General features: G+C 55.7%; 1 protein-coding gene across 1 annotated transcript in view; it reads right to left on the reverse strand.

The window, feature by feature from the left end:
* Positions 1-460: 460 nt before the first annotated feature.
* Positions 461-20,313, reverse strand: part of ST14 (ST14 transmembrane serine protease matriptase) — a 37,686-nt gene continuing 17,833 nt past the window's right edge. The window contains exons 2-19 of the mRNA XM_045783763.2: positions 17,879-18,038; positions 17,436-17,563; positions 17,122-17,192; positions 16,174-16,331; positions 15,940-15,975; positions 15,452-15,692; positions 12,765-12,904; positions 12,318-12,415; positions 11,569-11,678; positions 11,349-11,479; positions 10,048-10,152; positions 9,615-9,725; positions 9,407-9,520; positions 9,001-9,123; positions 7,828-8,014; positions 1,726-2,000; positions 1,234-1,370; positions 461-1,138 (exon numbers count right to left, since the gene is read on the reverse strand). Coding sequence (XP_045639719.1) covers positions 977-1,138; positions 1,234-1,370; positions 1,726-2,000; positions 7,828-8,014; positions 9,001-9,123; positions 9,407-9,520; positions 9,615-9,725; positions 10,048-10,152; positions 11,349-11,479; positions 11,569-11,678; positions 12,318-12,415; positions 12,765-12,904; positions 15,452-15,692; positions 15,940-15,975; positions 16,174-16,331; positions 17,122-17,192; positions 17,436-17,563; positions 17,879-18,038 — 2,487 coding nt within the window. The 3' untranslated portion in view covers positions 461-976. The remainder of the gene's footprint in view (positions 1,139-1,233; positions 1,371-1,725; positions 2,001-7,827; positions 8,015-9,000; positions 9,124-9,406; positions 9,521-9,614; positions 9,726-10,047; positions 10,153-11,348; positions 11,480-11,568; positions 11,679-12,317; positions 12,416-12,764; positions 12,905-15,451; positions 15,693-15,939; positions 15,976-16,173; positions 16,332-17,121; positions 17,193-17,435; positions 17,564-17,878; positions 18,039-20,313) is intronic.

Raw genomic sequence — 20,313 nt, forward strand, 5'->3', positions numbered from 1 at the left:
GAACACTTAAGCAAGGCACCATCCCTCCTGCAAGGCTCAGGGACCATCTGCTCAGCCCACACTGGACAGCCTACCCTCATGTCTGCGTGTACAAGCACACACACGGGTACACAGAACTCATGTGACCACCTCCCCGCCTAAGGGAAAGCCCCACTTCCTCCTTTCTTCCTGGGACACAGCTCCTTCCTCTCCTAGGGTGCCCAGGCTGGGCAGCTGCTGCACACCCTTCCCACCTCATGGCTCACCGCCGGCCCCCCTCTGCCCTGTGTACCCCTCCTTTCAGGGCACCAGGGCCAGGTCTCAGGAGCAAAACATAGCCCCTTGTCGGCCTGGAGAAGGCCACAGGGCACTGTGGCCTCTGCTCTCAGCCTGACTGCAGGATCTGTGCTGATGGGAATTTAAAACCAGTTTACTGCTTGCAACTGGGGCTAGGAGGAAGGAGGAAGGAGAGCCCATCAAGTCCAGAGAAAAAATTTACCTAAAAACAAGGTTTACTCATTCACACAAATACACACACTGAAGCCCACCCTAGGAGCTGGTAAAAAGTCAAATCTTAGACCCATGCGTCTTCCAGTGTCCTCTGGCCTGGGCTTCCTGAAGAGTGTGACCCTAGGCGCCTGAAGTGCCCCCACCAGCCCCACCGTGGGGGTCCGGAAGCAACATTACAGCCGCTCCTGTATTGGCGAGGCAGAGGGCAAAGATCTTCCCCACGAGCCTCAGCCCAGTTTGGGACTGGAGGGGAGAGTCTGTGTCTTCAAGCTTGTGTCCCTTGGCACCGCCAGTGTCCTCCCTCCCCACCTCCCATCCCCTGCTTCGGAGGTTGAGGGAGGAGAGAAGCTCTCCAGGCCGATTCAGAGTCCAGGGGATTCAGTTCACAGTCTGGGTTCTGGGGAGCTCAAGTCAGGGGTGCTGTTAGCGATCCTGTCCTTGGCCCGCAGGTGTGCACGTTGTGGTGGTCCGCCGATGGCCCCTGCGTTTACACCCCAGTCTGCTCTTTAATCCAGTCCCGAAATACAGAGAGCCTCGTGTACACGCCCGGCTTGTCCCTCTGAGCGCAGCCGTCACCCCAGCTCACCACGCCGGCCTGGAAAATCCGCCCGTCGGCCTCTACGCTGGACAGGGGGCCCCCGGAGTCACCCTGCGGGGAGACCAGCGCCTCGGTGTGAGTGCCCGCCCCGAGCCCGCCCGCGGCCCCGCCCCCTAGGCCGAGCCCCGCCCCCGCCCCGCACGCACCTGGCAGGCGTCCACGCCGCCGCTGAGGTAGCCCACGCACATCATGCGCGGGGTGATCTGCTGCGGGAGCAGGCTCTCACAGGTCGTCTGGTTGATGACGCGGATCTCGCCCTTCTGCAGGACCAGCGCGCCGGAGCCTGGGGTGGGGGGAGGGGGTGCAGGACGAGGCTGACCCGGGGCCACCGCGCCCTGACAGCCAGTGCAACGGCCAGGGCCCCACCACAGGCGCTCCCACGGCAGTGACCTCACTAGCAAATCTCTGGACACAACCCCGATGCCCGTGGCTGACAAATGCTCAAGGAACTGATGCCAGGTGAAGACATAGGCTCCGAGTCGAAGCAACCGCCAAGGTCACTCAGATGGTTTCGGGGGCACGGCCAGGCCTTCCACCCGGAGCCCAGCCTCCACTGCACTCCTGAACAACCTCGATCCCGCCAGGCAGAGGGAGGCGGGGCAGCCCAGCGGCCGCCAGCCCCACCAGCCCGCGCTCACCTCCTTCCTGGGTGTGGCCCCAGCCCGTGACCCAGATGGCCTTCCCGGTGGGGAAGGTGTGCGAGGATTCCGGCAGGCAGATGGGCCTCACGGTGCTGCTGTATTCAGCCGGCGTCTCCAGCTCCAGCAGCGCGATGTCGTAGTCGAAGGTGAAGTCATTGAAGAAAGGGTGGGAGATGATGCGCTTGAGCCCGAGCTCCTGCACTCCAGTGGCGCTGCGCTTGCTCTGGTCGAGCAGGCCCAGGAAGGCGGTCCACTTGGTGTGGTCGGAGTACCTGCGAGCAGAGCCCCGAGAGCTGCCTTGAGCTGAGCACTGACCTAGGCAAAGCCACCTGCCGCTGCCCGGACCGTGAGGGGGCTGTGGCTTCGTGGCTGCAGCCCAACCCCGAAACCGGGGCATCTCCTCCCAGAGCACTCAGCCTCCTTTACCTCCTCTTTTGATACATTTTTAATCTGATTACCAAAAATGTATTTCTTAGTGATCTGATCTTTCCCAGAAAGAAAAATACAGAACTCAGCACAAATATTTTTTTTAACACAGTGGTATGTATTCCAAGAACAAAAGAATTGGAAAGTAGACTGAACTCCATCTAGGTTTGCTGTTGGTAGTGGGACAAGTGTAGCCATTCTGAACTGTATCGTGTATACTGGTGGACTGAACAAGTCAAGACAACACACTGACATTGCTGGGAGCCAATTTCTGGTGGGGGAAAGGGAGACACAGAGGGAGTAGGGGAGGAAGTAGCAATCAGAGGCAGCAATAATAGCTCAGGATTTTTCCCCAAAAAATGGCCCCAAAGCAATGACACCGCCAATAACACCCAGAACTTGGCTTCTATGTATTCTTCTCCATTAAAAGGAACCAAGGCTCCCTGGAGAAATGGTTGATCTCACATCTGAAGCATGGAAGGCATAAAGAGACCTTGGAACATTTTGCTTTCCCAGAAGTAAGCAAGTGCTCGAAAAATCATGGAGCCAGTTATCAGGACCATTCAAACACCAAAATGAACAACAGGATTAAGCACTATACATGCTGAATAATATAAAGGGGGAGGGGAATCCATGAGTCCATCCTGAACCTAAAACAGAATTTCGAAATTTTGTAAAGACAGAAGGAAAGCTACTCTACAGAAAAACACCAACTAATAAACACAGAAGAAGCAATATAATAAGAAATGGCATTTTGCCTCTACCTTGGCAATAACCAAACCAGCAAGAATCATCGATGGATGCTAAAAGCACTGGGGAAAAGATTGCCAGGGGAGCTCTGGGGGGCTTAGTCAGCTAAACGTGCGAATCTTGATTTTGGCTCAGGCCATGATCTCAGGGTCGTGAGATCAAGCCCCACATGAGATCAAGCCCCACAACAGTCTCCCTCTCCCTCTGCCCCTCCCCACACCCCTCTCTCTCTCCCTCTCCAAAAAGGAAAAAAAAAAAAAAAAAAGGTTGTCAGGCAACAAGATATTCACACTGACTCAAAGTGTCACCCAAGATTATTCGTAACCAAGGTGGGGGGGCACGTTTATAAGGGATGAAAGCTGTGGACCCCGCCTTAACCAAGTGATCAGATATCCTCCCAGCCATTCCCACCAATGGGCTAGGACACAGCATCACCTGTTAGTGTTTTCTAGGAGGGGAAAAAAAACTCTAACCATAAAAAACAATAAAAAAATCCAAATTGAGAGGCATTCTGCAAAATAATGGGCCCCCACTTCTCAAACTTGTAATGCCATAAAAAAATAAAATAAACAAAATAAAGGCTTAGGGGAACTGTTATAGATTTAAGAGACTAAAGGAAACTAAGGACTAATACAGAGCACAACCTTTGACTAGATTCTAGATTTTTTTTAAAAGCTACAAAAGACAATATTGGGGCACATAGAGGGACACCTGAAGCATGGAAGACGTGCTCGCCACTAGTACTGTGTCAACACTGTCGTTTCTGGAGGTGACCCCCAGATTGTGGGTATGGGGGGAGCTCTCTTTGTTCATGGGAGACATGAGCTGAGGTACTTAGGGGACAGATGTCGTCATGGCTGGACCCAACTTGGAGACAGTTCAGAAAAACATGTGCATTTGTAAAGAGAGAGAAAACAAATGTGGTAAAATTCAACAGGTAGTGAATGTAGATAAAGGGTACGAGGGTATTCATTGTCATTTTTCTCTTTCGTTATATTTGCAACTTTTTTGTAGGTTTGAAAAATTTTCAAAATACAAAATTGGAAAATTAAAAAAAAATGTAATTTCAAAATTAAAATAGAAAGTCTGCATGAGAGAGAAAAGCAAAGACAAAGTTTCATTTTCTCTAACGTCTCAGGAAAGTCAAGAGGCTAGTGAAGTGGCCAGTCCTAAAATGTCCAGGCAAGGCACCTTCTCTCCTCCCGGCTCCGGACCTTACCTCCTCCTCGGCTTTCTCTCCCCCATCCCCCTGAAGCCCAGCTCACCTGCCCTCCGCTAGCCCCGCCCCCGCTAGCCCCGCCCCCGCTAGCCCCGCCCCCGCTAGCCCCGCCTCCATCCCCTCCTTTCCGTTCCTGCTACCACCTCCCTGCACAAGCTCACACTCAGACCATAGCACTACCCTCCGAACCGGTCTTTTTGCCTCCGGTCTCTTTTTAATCTGTTGCTGCCAGATGAGAACTTCCTGAAAACTTCTTTTGTGAGAGCCGTTTTCAACAGCCTGAACTACCAGATCAGCCAGGCATTCTACACCTGCATTAATTCTGCCTTATCCTTCCTGACTTTTCTCCCAACCATCTGTGGTGTTCCAGGAATTGCATGAGACCCAACCTTCAAGTGTACTGTGTCCTCGGGGAGGGAGCCATGAAAACCACCCATGACAGCACAGCATGGTGACTTCCAGAATGATGGGCAGTGGGCTACGGCAGAGCGGGATGGGATGGGAGGGGGTGGGGGGACAGGGTGGGAAAGTCATCCTCTTCCCCTCTGGCACTATCTGTCCGTGATCCCATCACCTGCTATAGACATCCCTTTGTCACCCTGTGCCCATGCTAAGCCCCGTGTCCCCACCCTCTTGCCAGCCCCATTCACCCAGCAGCCCCAGCCCCCCTTTCTCGAAGCTTCCTCATTAAGGCTGCCACGATGGTCTTTTCTCTCCACTCTACATTCCTCAGTCTAGGACAGCCTTTGCCTAAAAGAGCAGACTCAGTCTCTAATCGTTAAAGGTACACACGCTCACCAGCAGTTGAGAGGCGAGGCGTGAAGTCCCAGCCACTGAAGTGCCCCGGGGATGCCATGTGGTTGGGAGGGCACTGGTGGTAGCCACGCCAAGCTCTCTTCTCACTGCTGACACGTCTTCTCATCCCCCACGCAGCCCTTCAGCATCGGGCTGCCCATTTTTAGATGAGGACACAGACCCAGAGAGACTAACCTGCCCAAGATCACACAGCTAGTAAGTCGTGGACAGGACTGAACGCAGGCAGCCTACACTCCTAACCACGGCAACACCCCGCGAGCACCTGCCAACTCGGAAATGTGTCCGAGGTAACTGCACTCCGGATCCTTGCACACTTCACACCCACCTGCCTCTGCTCACACCCTTCTTTGTCTGGAAGGTCTGCATCACCTTGTCCAGATCAGGTTTCAGCACTCACATCAGTCACATCAGACACCCCTGCTCACAGAGGCACTCCTAAGTCTCCCTCCCCTGCCTGGGCGGGGGGCAGTTCTCCACTCCCACACACCGGGCCCAGGTAACCTGTGCACAGTTCCCGCACCGAACTGCCGTGTGTGCGCATACGTGTGTGTGTCCCCCCAGCCTGGGAAGCCTGGGAAGTGCGGGGAAGAAGACTTATTCATCTTTGTCCCCCGGTGCTCCTAACAGCACGGGGTGTCGAATGCGGTAATGCACTATGACTGGGCAGAAGTAAGACTGATGATCAAGAGAGAATGAAGGAAGAGGAAATGAGACATTCAGTGATGAAGGAAGAGAAAGCGGGAGAAGGAATAGAGCGCACAGGGCCATATACGGAGATCCTGGCTCGCCTGCTGAGGGTCTAGAAGCAGCAGGAGTGCAGACCACTGAGGATGCCGAGGGCCCCGGTCTCACTGTTCCCCACTAACAGGATTCCCAGGGGGAATGGCTCATTCCAGGCCTGGGCCAGGGAAAATACAAGACGAGCATACAGCACCTGGTAGGGCCAGAAAGCACGGAAGTGGCTCAAAAGAACAAAAGAACGGGGGCAGGTCAAAGGGCCACAGGAGCCAACCTGGAAGAGAGTGCAGTGGTCAAATCTGGCCCAACCTGAGCAACGAAGTCATATCATGGCATTGGATTACAACTAAAGAAATGTAAATACATGTGAGGCCGTATGAATATAAACAGCTAACTAAATAAATAAATGGAAGAGAAGGGACAAAGCTTCCTCACAGAAGAATTCCAAATTGGCTCACTTCCAAAGAACAAAGCAAGGGGGAACTTCACCGGGAGGCAGCCTGGCAAATGCCATCTAACCAGCTGGGAAAGATCCACGTTACCAGGGATAAGTCAGGCTGGCATCCTGTGCCTGCCGACAGCATGTGATATTCTTTCCAGACACTCAGAAGCGCAGTCTCATCACAAGAACATCAGACAAACCCCGATGCGGGGCATTCTACAGGATACCTGGCCTCTGGACGGTCAAGACCACAAAAACAAAGCTGGCCAACCGAGCCACTGCTGCGGATCGGAGACCTGGGACGGCGACAACAGTGCAAAGTGGTAACGTGGCCTGGCTCCTGCAGCAGAGAGGATCTGAGTATAAACCCCACAGAATGCCACGAGAGCCTGCAGTGGTGTTCGTGGTGGGGCCCAGGGCGGGGGGTTCTCAGTGCTGACAGACACACCCCAGTCAGAACAAGAGAAACTGGGTGCGGGTACTCGGGAACGCCATATTATCTCTGCAGCTAGTCTGGATCCCAAGACAAAAAATGTTTCTTTTACAAAATTCTTAAGTAAGCTCCCATCATCCCAAAAAGGAACCAAATCATTTCTGCCCAGGGTAGAGCAGAGCGTGAGAAAATAAGAGAGAGGACAGTCAGGCGGGACGAGGCTGCCCTTCAGCCCAGCAGGGCCCCGGGGACCACGGCACTGACCCCGATCCCTCCAGACCTCTGCGGTCCATCACGCATGCCTACGTGCACCTGCCTGGCCATGCTCCACGCCTATGCCTCGGGCCTCCTCGGTGCCCTCAGCCCTGTGTTTCCTGAGAGTTCACGGTGCTGCTTCTCTCCTACCTGCAGAAGGGTGACTGTGGCAGCCCAGTCACCTTCTCTCACAGCTGCCTCTGGCAGAAGGGTATGTGCGGGATCCCCAGGAAGGCCTGCTCCCCTCGGAGGAAGCTGTCCCACCAGACTCCCTCCAGGGCCAGTGGCCAGAGGGCCTAGGCCAGCTGGGACTAGAACACGAGGAGCCCCAGCTCTGGTCAGGCCACCTGCTCCTTGGCCCTGCACACTCCCCACCCCACCCCCCACCGCCATCCTGAGATGTCAGCATGACCCTTCCTTAGTGACCGCCCCTGTGCCAGGCTGGAGTCCACCTGTGGGCCCGAGGCTCCAATGAGCAGAGCGCACTGTGTGCCAAGCCCAGAGCTCAGGGTTTCTGGAGCACGAGCACGTTACTCCCGGGACTCCAAGGATAAGAATACACGGCATAATCATTCCTGCAGAAGAACCCGAGGCCCAGGAAGCGTGACTAACTTGCCCGCGGTCACCGGGCAAGCAGAGCTGGAGTGCAAATAGGAGTCTGACCCGGTCCCAAGGCGGCCCCGTGCACAGACTAACCACACACACCTTGGGACCCGCACACCTGGACTCGAGTCTGACTGTGCCACTCACCACACCACACCCACAAGCACACGTCCTGACCTCTCTGAACCTCTGTTTCTGTAAAATGGGGACATAATCGGACCCGCCTGAGTTGTTAGGAGAAGCACTGGGATACTGCTTTACGGAGAGGGAGCGCCTGTTATTAAGCCCCATCCTGGGGAGTCTGCCCCCCTTCCGGTCCTGGTCCTGTCCCAGCGCCCACCACCCTGGCATGACTTACACACAGGGGGCTTTCTGAGCCCAGAAAACACAGAGAATCCCTTCCACCCAGCGGCCCACCTGAATCCTCTGTCGTCGATGAAGCAGTGAGCTGCCGACACCATCCAGTTGGGAGAGATGATCGAAGCCCCGCACACGTGGCCCTGGCCCTGGACGTGGAGGCTGACCTGCCAGGGCCACTCACCTTCGTCTGCATTCGTGCCCCCGACGACCCGGGACTGCCTGGTGAACGACCGCAGCCCACAGTCTGGGAGGCACAGAAAATGCACACGTCAGAGAGTCAAGGTGGGGCACCGGCCCCAGGCCCTGGGCCAGCCTCAGCATGAGGCCATGTGAGGCAGTCGCCTTTTGGTGGGACCCTCTACAAATTATCTTCGAGACTCAGAGACCCTACTAACATTCACCTGGCCCCTCTCCCTGCTTCCAAACTCAAAACCCCCACACTCCCACCTCCTCATTCCTGCCCAAATGCATTTAGAGGCCTTCAGATATCTGCTGGTTTGCTTGGATTTAATCTGAGTGTCATTTGCCTAGATCTCCTTGCTGAATGCTGACGGGCACAGCTCCCAGAAGAAAGAGCGGATGGGTGATGTGAAGCCACAGGTCGGCTATAGCCGTGCTCGGATGTAACCTATGGCCAATGCTTCTGCAATACACATGAGGCCACAGGGGCGCCTGGGTGGTACAGTCGTTAAGCGTCTGCCTTTGGCTCAGGGCGTGATCCCAGCGTTATGGGATCGAGACCCACATCAGGCTCCTCCGCTGGAAGTCTGCTTCTTCCTCTCCCACTCCCCCTGCTTGTGTCCCCTCTCTCACTGGCTGTCTCTCTCTGTCAAATAAATAAATAAAATCTTAAAAAAAAAAAAATACACATGAGGCCGCAAACTGAAGCATGGATGCGCTGGGGGCAAAACCCTGCCAGCAGCTCTGCTCTGGTAAGCTGTGCCCTCTCTCCTCCAGGCAGGATGAAGTTCTACAGAGCAGGGGCCAACCTCGCACCTCAGCCAGGACGTCAGCTCTGCCACAGAGGCACTGACATGCTGGTGGCCCCAGGCCCTGCCTCGAGGATCACGGTGCCTCTGTGCCAATCAGCAAGGTCATCCTTTCCCCCAGGCAGACACACCCTCTCACCAGGGCCCAGTTGGGTGAGTGAGGCACTGGCAAGATTTCTACCTCTCTATGTGCCTTGCACAGTGAACAACCTGCACAACTGTATGCAGCAGCTCTGCTCACCACAATCCTTCTCATCTGAGCCGTCGCTACAGTCCTCCTTCCCATCACACTCGGGGTTGCTCTTGCTCAAACAGAGCCCATTGTGGCAGCGATAGGTGTATGTGGTGCAGGCAACAGTTCTCGCTGTTCAAGAAGGAGTACAAGGGGCATGGAATCAATTCCTTTGCAGCACCCAACCAGAAACCTGATAACCCATCCTCCTTATGCCCCTGTCCCAACCATCCACACCCATGCCCATGTTCTCCCAGCCTTGCCAAAGATTCTCCACCTTCCGGAAGATTCTCCCCCGACTGACGCACTTTCTCATTACATTTAACATCTAGGGTGGCTTATTAAACTTGGGACACCCTACAATGTGAGTGTGCTCACGGCTGTTTCCTTCCTTCCTGCTCCCCCCAGGCCTCACCGAGGTTACACGTGGCCTCATCCGACCCATCGCCACAGTTGTCCTTCCCGTCACACTGCTGGTTCTGTGGGAGGCACTTCCCATTGCCACACCTGAAGGTCTGAGCCGGACAGCCTGGGGGTGGGACGAACCAACACTCAGCAGGGGCTCGACGCCCCCCACTAAGGGTGGGCCACAGGGAGGCCGGCCAGCCCCAGCCCACACTCACTGCACTCCAGCTCGTCGCTGTTGTCCCCACAGTCGTTCACGCTGTCACACACCCAGAAGAGGGGCTTGCAGAACTTGTTCTTGCACGTGAACTGGTAGGTGGCGTTGCATTCTAAAGGGAGCAAGGGGCAGCTAGGTCAGCTGGGCTCCGAGCCCTTGCTCTGACATCAATCATTGCTCACCACTTCCGGGGGAAGCAGGGGCGACCAGACAGTTGCCCGGGGACCCCTTTCCCTGCAGGGGTTGGGGAGAAGGAGGCTCTGGGGCACCCTGGCGTCCCTGGCTATGGAAGCTGAGCCCGGCACTGCAGAAACACTCTACCGCCTGCTCTGACAGAAGGCTGGCAGAGGGAGGGATGGGGTGTGAGGTCTACACGGGGCATGGGGGATGGGACAACGTCCAGGAGCCGGGCATGGCGCGGGCAGGGGACTCACGGCAGTTGAGCTCGTCGCTGTAGTCCGTGCAGTCAGCCCAGCCATCACAGCGCAGCTCATTCTGGATACACCTCCCCGTGTTACACATGAACTTACCCGGGCACGCTGCAGGGGAGAGGGCAGGCCTCAAGTCCGCCGCCACCAGCCCTGCCTGCTACAGCAGCTGCCCTCCCTCGGGGCCACCCTCACAGCCACACTGAGGACCAAACAGAAAACTCTTCTCCCCGTCCAGCCCTCGGTGTAGAGAGGCACGGGCTGCGGCTGGCACCGCAGGGCCCGGTCTCCCAGTCCCATCCAGTTGTGGCAAGTGGGGTGCCTGGAGCCTAGAGCTGGCACAGGAGGGCCAGCCGCAGACCCACCGCAAGGGGTCCCTCCTGACTGCCAGTGACCAAACCCCAGGGAGCTCCAGACAAAGTGGAGAGAGGCTGGTTGGGTGTGCACTCGGTTCTCCTGCCCCGTGGCCTTGGCCGGCCACACCCCCAGTGCCAGGCTCCCCCTGCGGAGCACGCAGCAACCGGAGCTCAGCAGATCGAGGACCTACGCATCCCATCCAAGCGTCAAATGGCATCCTGAGGTTTCCTTAATTCTAAGGCCTTTCCCACATTTCCGTGTTTCTGAAATTGGAATGTGTCTGCCAAGTGATGTCGCGAGGCCAGTGACAGGCTGAGGGTGGGTGGGGGTGAGGCTGGCCTGGGAGGCGGGGCCTGCACCTGCACGGGTGGGGAGTAACTTAGCAAAGGGCTTTGGTCGGCCAGTTACATTTTGGGTGGTGAGCCGTGTTGTTGCATTTTAACTTAAATTTGGATTCTCGTGTATAGTTAAAACGTCTTCCAAAAGGTGACTCTCTGGCATGGGGCTGAAAGAAAAAGTCACCGTGGATGCCGACGAATGGCTCCGCACACAGCAGGCCGGGAAAAGGTGGCCACCGAAACCACCACATCTCTTAGAGACTGCAGAATTTTCAGAGCTCAGAGTAGCTCATGTGACGATTCCTGCCCCAGTATTTTCTCACGTGTCTCAGAATTACGCTGCTGTTCCCCAAGGGGCTAAATGGCCACAAAGACAGCCACAGGGACTCTAGGGCACGGCCTGTACCAGCATTCACTGCCCACCTTTGTCAAGAAATGCACTTGTGGCAGCCTCTTATTTTACCCCTCCAAAGGCCACGGGAGTGATAGGCACCTTGCGTCCTGTGGTGTCTCAGAATCAGGGGAGCACAAACCTAGGAAGCTACAGAACACAGGGTTCGTCGTGGGCCAGTCCCTCTAGCCGGGTTCGTCCTTCTAGAGACGTGTACTCACGGTCACTGGAATCAAAGGAGAGGTACTCGGCCAGGAAACCCGTGTCGGTGTAGGACTGGTCGGAATGGAAACGGACAGTGATCTTGTTGCTCTTGCTGGCCACCACGAACTGGGGCCTTTCTCCGCAGTACCTGCAGGGCGAGGTCAACGGTAGGAAGGGGATCCGGAGGGGCTGGGGCACCCCCGCCCCCTCCAGCACCGGCCGCTCCAGGGCGCTCACTTCTCCCCGTTGACCTCCACGTAGTCCTTGGAGCAGGAGCCGGGGGGAACGTTGGGCTCCAACAAGTAGAAGAGCTTGAAGAGCACTTTCACATGTTGGTTGTTGGGCACCTAAGGAGGGAGAGGCTGCTGGGGGTCTGCTGCTTCCTCCCGCCTCCTGAACCCAGGGACACCGCGTGCTCTGGCCACGGGCACTGGGGGACCTGGCACACGGCACAGCTGCTGCGTTTTTTGCTTTCCGACCCGTGTGGGCAATATGGAACCCACAGCAGGAGGGATTCGGGTTGGACGTTTGGAAGAACTTCTAGACTCAGAGGCAAGAGACACTCTTCTATTCCTAAAGAAAGCCGGAGGTCCTCCCAGCATCGCTGAAGAAAAGCAGGCGAGCCGGGCCTAGCAAGTGCTTTCTCCACGCACATTCTGCAACTTCGTCTCTGAGAGGCAAACACCGTTACTCTCCTTTTACCCAGGAGCAAGCCGAGACGCTGACAGATGGAGGGACTGGCCCGAGGTCCCTCAGGCGGCCACTGATTAAGAGCTAGGATCTGAGGCTTCGGGGCGCTGTAAGAGAGCCCTCCTCCACCCTGCCCCGCCCGGCAAGGCTTTAGATATGTGGCATCTTGGGGCTGCGAAGGGAGCTTATCTCCCTCTCCGTGGCCTTCCTCTCTTGCCATCCTGAAGCGTCCCTCTCTCTCCTCCTCCCTCCCTCTCCCCCCCTTTCTGCTCTCACGGGCACCCTACCGCTCCTACCTCAATGTCCCACGTGCAGTTCATGTTGGGTGGGTAGTGGCCAGGATAGTAGGGGCTGCTAAATGTCCCATAGGGGCCACGTAAGTAGCCTCCACAGCCTGAAAGGAAAGGCAGGAGAAAAAGCGTGAGGATTGAGGACCCCGTGGCCAGGCAGGGAGGCCAGGGTTGGGGGGGGTGCCTGGCAGAGCCGGCCCACCCTTCTCTCAAGCTATGTGCCAGGGCACCCGCACAGTCCTCGACCCATTGCTGGAAAGGCTGCGTGTTGGGAGTCCGACACTTTAGGAAGGGCTCCTGACCCACACGAGAGGCAAGAGGCCCTGTGGCTTAGGCTTCCACCCTCTGTCACCATCCCGGGGCAGTTCACCAGCCGAAGGGATTGGCCTGGGCCCCGCGGGCTCCGGCAGCCCCTCAGATCCGTCCCTCCTCTGCCCGCCGTGCCCCTCTTACTGCTCAGCTTAGGCAGCTGGAAGAACGTGGCCTCAAAGCCAGGGTGTCGCCGCTCGGTGTTGGTGATCAGCGTGACAAGCAGGACGTTCTGGGAGGAGAGGAAGGTCAGGTTGTAGGAGGGAGGGTAGGTGCCACACAGCCTGTGGGGGGGGCAGAAGGGGTGTGTGTTACCGAGAGCACGAAGAACCCCGGTGTCCCTAACCCTGGTCCCATCCACAAAAGGCCAAGGGTGGGGTCACTTCAAAGCCCCTCCCTGCATAAATGACCTGAGAAAGGATTTAGTTGTAAGACTGTCTTTGTTTAAAACAGCAAAAACGGGGCGCCTGGGTAGCACAGCGGTTGGGCGTCTGCCTTCGGCTCAGGGCGTGATCCCGGCGTTCTGGGATCGAGCCCCACATCAGGCTCCTCCGCTATGAGCCTGCTTCTTCCTCTCCCACTCCCCTTGCTTGTGTTCCCTCTCTAGCTGGCTGTCTCTATCCTGTCAAATAAATAAATAAAATCTTTAGGGGCGCCTGGGTGGCACAGCGGTTAAGCGTCTGCCTTCAGCTCAGGGCGTGATCCCGGCGTTCTGGGATCGAGCCCCACATCAGGCTCCTCTGCTATGAGCCTGCTTCTTCCTCTCCCACTCCCCCTGCTTGTGTTCCCTCTCTCGCTGGCTGTCTCTATCTCTGCCAAATAAATAAATAAAATCTTTTAAAAAATAAATAAATAAATAAATAAATAAATAAATAAATAAAATCTTTAAAAAAAATAAAATAAAACAGCAAAAACTCAGAAACCTCAAATGTCTGACCACAGAAGATTCATTCAACTAGGGATTAAATAATAACAATAATAGTAACAGTAACAGCCGTGCCACCTAGGAATATGCCAGGCTGCTATTCACTCAGCTGCTCTTCTTAAGAACTCTACTAAGTACATACTATAACCCCCCCCATTACAGACAAGGAAACTGAGGCACAGAGAGCTGAAGCGGCCCAAGGATCCACAGTTAGTAAGTGGCTGGGCTGAAAACAAAACTCGGGGGCATCAAGGCTCCGGAACCCACGCAGCCAAGGACTGTGTGTCACGTTACGCAATCACTACAAATGACAGGAACCAGCTCACGGATTCGGAAAGCTCATCACGATAGACTCCAGTTTTAGGAAGCAGAGAGCGAGACCAAATGTGCCCCACAATCCTATTTTTATTTTTATTTTTATTTATTTATTTTTTTAAGATTTTATTTATTCATTTGACAGAGATAGAGACAGCCAGCGAGAGAGGGAACACAAGCAGGGGGAGTGGGAGAGGAAGAAGCAGGCTCACAGCAGAGGAGCCTGACGTGGGGCTCGATCCCACAACGCCGGGATCACGCCCTGAGCCGAAGGCAGATGCTTAACCGCTGTGCCACCCAGGCACCCCTCCACAATCCTATTTTTAAATCTATACACAAACATACCCATACACAGCAAAACGCCGTGGAAGAACGCACACCACAAATCTCGCAGCGATTCCTTCTAGATAGTAGATTGTGACTGAGCTTGGTGCTCTTTGTGCACGTCTACTTCCCAGTTTTTCCTTTCAAAGCCACGTGCTGACTTTGTGGTACAAGTCATAAACTACTGAGAGGGAAAGAAACCCTGCAGAGAAAGGGCGTTCAGACTGGAGCCCTGGCTACTGAGCTGTGGCGGCAGATGGCTCTATCCTGTTTGGAGCCTGAATTCTAGCCCATTATTTATCACGAAACGTCTGCCCAGCTCATTTCTGCAGACGGCGAGAGAGGGCTCTGGGCCACTGAGTCAGGGAGAGCTGAGGAGGGGGCAGTCCACCCCCACCCGCAGCGCTGCGAGAGGCGCGCTCCACCCTGGCAGGGGGATGACCATCTGGGCTCCCCACCTCCTCAGCAGCTGTTCGATGCCTTCTCATTTCCCATAATCCTGCTGCTTTGGCCTCGGGGGCCTTGCTGACTCCAGAGACACTGCCGCTCCCAGGACTAGCCAATTCCCAGAAGAGAGTCAAGACTCACCCTTGGGCAAGCCTTTCACATGCAAACCACCCAATACAAAGACCACACCCCAACCACCTCCTCCATGGGGCTCTCTCCTCCAGGCCCTCATCACCCCACGACCAGGTGCCAGACAACCAGAGACAGCCCTGTGCCCCAGAACCCACTAGAACTACTCGAACCAGCCAATCCTAAACCTGCATACACGGCCTGGCCTTGCCTTTCCTGGAAACCACGACAAAGGCTCTGGCCCCTCTTTCCCCCCAGCCCCCTCTGCCTCCTGACTGACCCTGGGGCTTCCGCATGTGGCCCCACACCTGGGGACTGTCCCTCCTCTTGGGAACTGTCAGTAACAAGCTACCTCTTCAATGGCAGCCGTCTCCTGATCCATCGGCCTCAACATAAATGAGTATAATAAAGTGGGGTCTGCATCTCCACTCTGGTGAGGAAAGGAAGTGCACCCAGCTTGCGGGGCCCCGAGGGGCCAGTGATCTTCCTCACCCTGGCCATGGTTGATGAAACCGCCCCTGAGCTGCTCTGCGGGAGCTCACGCTGGGGACCACACACACCTGATCCCTGTTGCCTGGAAAGTGTGCGGGGGCCTCGAGTCCCACAGTCTATCTCCAGCCCACACTGCACTGCCCTCTGCGGGCAGCCGCCGAGCCCCCCCAGCCTGCCTCCACGCCCCCAGGACACTCACTGCACCACGGCACGGGGCTCCACGGGGCTCAGGGTGTCATACACCATGACCACGTCACTGCCACGGTCGTCACAGGACGCGACATCAAAGCTGTGGAAGGTGAGGCTCAGCACGAAGTCAGCATCCCCCCGCAGGGTCCACTGGCAGCGGGCCCGAGCCGGGTACGGGCTGTCGGGGAAGCCGGGCGTGGTGAAGCGGGTCAGCTCCCCGCTCCGGGCGTGCAAGGCGAAGCTGCAGCTGTCTGTGTGGGAGACAGAGAGGCCATGGGGGCGAGTGATCCCGAGCCTCCCTGGCGGTGCACCCAGGCCTGGCCCCTCTGAGATGTCCAGGCTGCCCTGGACCCGGGAGAGACCAAAGAGGGGGCTTCTTGTGGCCTGGGAGAGGCGGGGGGGGGGGTGTGTGTGTGTGTGCATGATTTGGGGGACCCCCTTGACTGAAGGGGCATCTGACCACATCCCTCCTCTTCTCTGGGAGGGCATGATACTTACTGTCCTGGGCGGTCTGTACTGTTCTGGGGTCAGTGGCTGAAGAACAAAAGAAGAATGAAGTATTTACTGACATGGTCAATTTCCTCATTCCTGCTTCCTTATTCCCCTAGAGGGAGGTGCCGGGCCAGCAGGTGCACTGGCTCGGGAGTGCTGTTCCCCCAACGGTCCAGGGCCTGGCCCTGCTCCACCAAAGATGGGCCCAACAAATGCCCACCCTTGTGTCCCTGTACTCACGGAAGGCCACCACGGAGGTGAGCACGAAGGAGCTGAAGGTGCGGGCACGGGGAGGCAGGGTGACCACACGCTCCTCAGCCATGGCGCGCTCGGCCTCCTCCACCAGGTACGTGGGGATGCTGAACTCGGACCAGTAGTAGGCGATGATGCTGCCCTCGCTGGGGGAGAGGGGTGAGCCTGAGGCGCGGCGTGGCGGGGGGGGGGGGGGCCCACTGGGCATCCCACCTGTCCCCACACTCTCCCAGATGCCAGGCACAGATGGGACGGCTCAGGCCCTCCAAGAGCCCTTCCTCCAGGCAGGGGCCCACCCCAGATTCTTTTATGCTTCACCACCTTTTGATCCCTTAAGCCAGAGATCTTGCCCCTTTACCCCCTACTCTCAGTCTCACGCCCAACCAGACGCGTTCCAGGGCCGGCTCGGGTTTAGGAGTGGGAAAGCAGCCTTGGGTGGTGGACTCACCTCTCCCCCTAGCTCGGGCACACCGAGTAACAAATTCTCAAGTCCGTCCCCTCATCTCGGAGAGGGGACGAGAATGCCACCTGCCACACGGCATTCATAAGGACTAAATTAAACTAACAAAATCAAAAGCACTTTTGAGATAAAGTCTATTTTTAAAAAAGCATGTCGAAGGCTGGTTGAGCAAGGAAAATATGAAGACTCACTGAAGCCTTCCAAAGCCAAATCTGGAAAAGTAACAAACGGTCACCACCATTACTGAGTGGTTTCTGTGGCAGACGCGCCACCTGCACTGGCCCGCATCACCCCGGCAACGCCCCTGTGGTTACCCCTGCCTGGGAGACAGCAGGACGCAGCGAGCGCTGAGGGAAGAACGGGGCCGGCGCCCTGCTCCCCAAGCCAGACCTCGTGGCTTCATCGTCCCACAGTCTGAACTCTCTGCACCCCCACCACACGGCACCGATCCCCCCAGCCTCCTCCCCAGCACCCACCTGAAGGCAGTCACGGCCGACTCCTTGTGGTAGGGGCCCAGGGAGGGCACCCCTCTGTAGAGCAGCTTCAGCTGAGGGAAGGAGGGAAGGCTCACGGCAGGCCGGAGAGCGGCAACAAGCCCCGGCCCAGGCCCGCGCCGCTCCCTCCCTCCGGGGACCAGGGCGCCCCCTCCCCAGGAGCCTGGAAGCCCATGCCACCTGCCAGCCCAGAGATGGGGGGGGAAAGGGAGCCGTGTCCTCTCGGCCCCGGGTGAGGGTGGGAGTGCCAGGGCAGACAGCAGGGACAGGGCTCCCTGCCCAGCGGCCGGACTCACCGCTTCTTTCACTTTGTTGGCCAGGTTTGCAAACTCTGTGGAGTTGGAGTTCTCATAGGCATCCAGAAACTTCTCGTTTGTGATCCTCAGGTAGCCATTGAAGACCTTCTGAACCCGCACGTTCCGGTCTGTGGGAGACCAGAGAAGGAGGGTGGTCAGAGGAAGCGACGCTGGGCCCCTGTTGTCCTCAAGCTGCCCTCAGCAACCCCCGGGGAGCGAACGCCAGGAGGCGCCGGTGGACACATGAGCCTCTGGGCCAACGCGCCTTCCTGTGGCTTGAAAGAGCCTGGGGACACAGAGCCCTGGACCCTGCCCCCAGCCGAACACTCCGTTCTCTCCCTCGTGTGCCCCGCAACCGGTAGGCCCCGCATCCGTCCCCTGAGAGAGGAGGTACAGCCACCCCCAAATCACCCGCCCCAGAGCCAAGCCCTGGCTTTACTCACACTGGAAGTGCCACACCAGGACACAAGCCACGACAGAGAGCAAGAGTAAACCGACCAGCACGGCCACGAGCACCACCCAACGCTTCGGGCCCCGCTTCTCAACCTTCTTCGTGTTGTTGACCGGCAGGAACTCCACGCCTTCCTCCACGCCGTTCATGCTCTGAACAGAGAGACGCAAGGCAGCTCAGACACTCTCCCTCACCTCGACAGCCTCCCCGGCCCTGCTCGGGGGAGACTGTTTACCCTCTGCAAGGCCCAGCCTGGAGAGAAAAGCAAGGAGAATCGAGAAGAGGCCTTCTCATCCATGCATCCCCGGGTCTGGGCAGCACCACGCACTATTGCTTAAGAACTGACAGTTTAAATGAAAACGAAACAAGCGGGCTGCCTAAAGCCGGTCATGGAGGCTTCTCCACTGCAGTGAGTCATCTTTGACGCAGGTGGATGCCCGTGTGTGGGGAGAGGGGGCCGAGCCCGGGGCTGTGACTGGCCACCACCTGTCAGCGTCCCCAGGCAGCCCCGCCCGAGCTGACCCAGCCCTGGGGTGTGGTGCAGAGAGCCCCTGCCAGCTTCAGTCCCCACTGGTCATGGGGGGGCGGGGAGCCTATGGGCCGCACGGAAACCGTACACCCCACCCAGCGGCCTTGCTGTGCCAATGTTTAACCAGCCCAAAGTCAAAAGGCAGTAAACCGGGGCAGCGCTGCCATGCCACTGTGGACCCAACCAGCCCCTCTGTTCCTCCCCGCAAGTGTCCCAGGCCGGAATCTCAAGGTGACATGAGGCCAGGTCTCTACTGGAATCCACACCCAGTCTCACCCTGAGAGCGGGAAAAGCAAAACTTCCAGCAAACAGGACGGCAGCTTACCGAGGCTCCTCCCAGTCAGGGGCTCTCCAGGAAGAGAGGAGTATGAATGTGGCAGGTGGGGTGTCTACTGGCAGGTAATGACAGAGAGTCGAACTGCTCGGCACTATGACACACCCTCCGTCTGCCCTAAACCCCGGAGGGGAGCTCTGTCCTTTCAGCTTTAACTACCTCAGACCCACTCCGAAAGGGGATGTGATCACAGCCACAGCCCCCACCCCCAAATTCCACAGACGCGGCCATTTTAACAGTTTCCAGACGTGGTTCTTCCGGTGTCCTCCTCATGCTCTCAACGAAGTGCTTGAACTGACATTTCTCGAGTTGTCACATTGAAACATCATCTATTAACGTCACCATTCTAAGAGTCTCCCCATTCCTGCCACCCTGGCTACTCCTATTTCTGTTTCATAATTGGTTATTTTTGTGACTTTAATATTGCATACACAAACACACCCCACAGCTAGCTCTACTTTAGTCATCATACCGCAATATATAAATATATCAAATCAACATGTTCTATACCTTACACAGTGTTCTACGTCAACCGTATCTCAATAAAGTAAATTTTTAAAAAGGAAAGAAACACAGCCCAGAGACGACCACTTAAAATGCTTTCATGATCTGCTTATTGTGGAATTTATCTCCATATTTCTAAATAATAAGCCAATACCACTCTCTCTTGATTCATCTATTTAAAATATAAGCACCTGACTTCCTATTATGATAATGTGAATTTTAAGATCCTTCTTTCTCTCTGTCTCGCCCATCCTCCCAATAGTTATAGGGCTAAAGTGTTGGGTTGTTTTTTTTTTAAATTATATCCATGCTCCATATTTTCATTACAGTTGACCCTTGGAGGGTTAGGGGTATCGACCCCCCTACACAATCAAAAATCCACATGTAACTTTTGACTCCCCCAAAACTACTCATAGCCCACTATTGACCAGAAGGCTTACTGATTAATTAACACGTATTCTGTATGTTATATGTATTATACACTGTACAATAAGGTAAGCTAGAGAAAAAAAATGTTAAGAAAATCATAAGAGAAAATACATTTATAGTACTAAACTGTATTTATAAAAAAAAAAAAAAACGCATATAAGTGGGACCACACAATTCAAACCTGTGTTATTCAGAGGTCAACTGTACTACTCTTTGAAAATATTGTTCACTATTGTTTCTTTCCCAGTACAACTAATTTGTTTCTCTTGCTGCAAAATTCATTTACTTGGGTTTCTTTTTAACATATACCCAGGTCTTTCTATACAATCTAAGAGCTCTGTAATACTCTTCTATCTTCCACATATAAAGTCTGTCAAATAACCTCCCACTTCCTTTTTTCCTAGAAGCTTCCCTCCTAGAACCCTCTGCCCTTTCCTAGAGCTGTTGTCTGGAACTTCCTTCAGTATCACCCTGGGAATTTCCTTCCTCTCCCTCTTGTGTTAAAACCCCTGTTTCCTGGATTCCATCTCTTCATCTTTCTTGGCTTACTTCATTTTGGTGGAATACATACTTCAGCAGCTTCCCAAGAGGGAAAATTTTTGAGACTTTGCATGTTTCGGAGTACCTTAAC

This window comes from Ursus americanus, chromosome 16 (genome assembly GCF_024610735.1).
Source record: "Ursus americanus isolate L20-20 chromosome 16, mUrsAme1.1.p, whole genome shotgun sequence".
Taxonomy (NCBI): Eukaryota; Metazoa; Chordata; class Mammalia; order Carnivora; family Ursidae; genus Ursus; species Ursus americanus.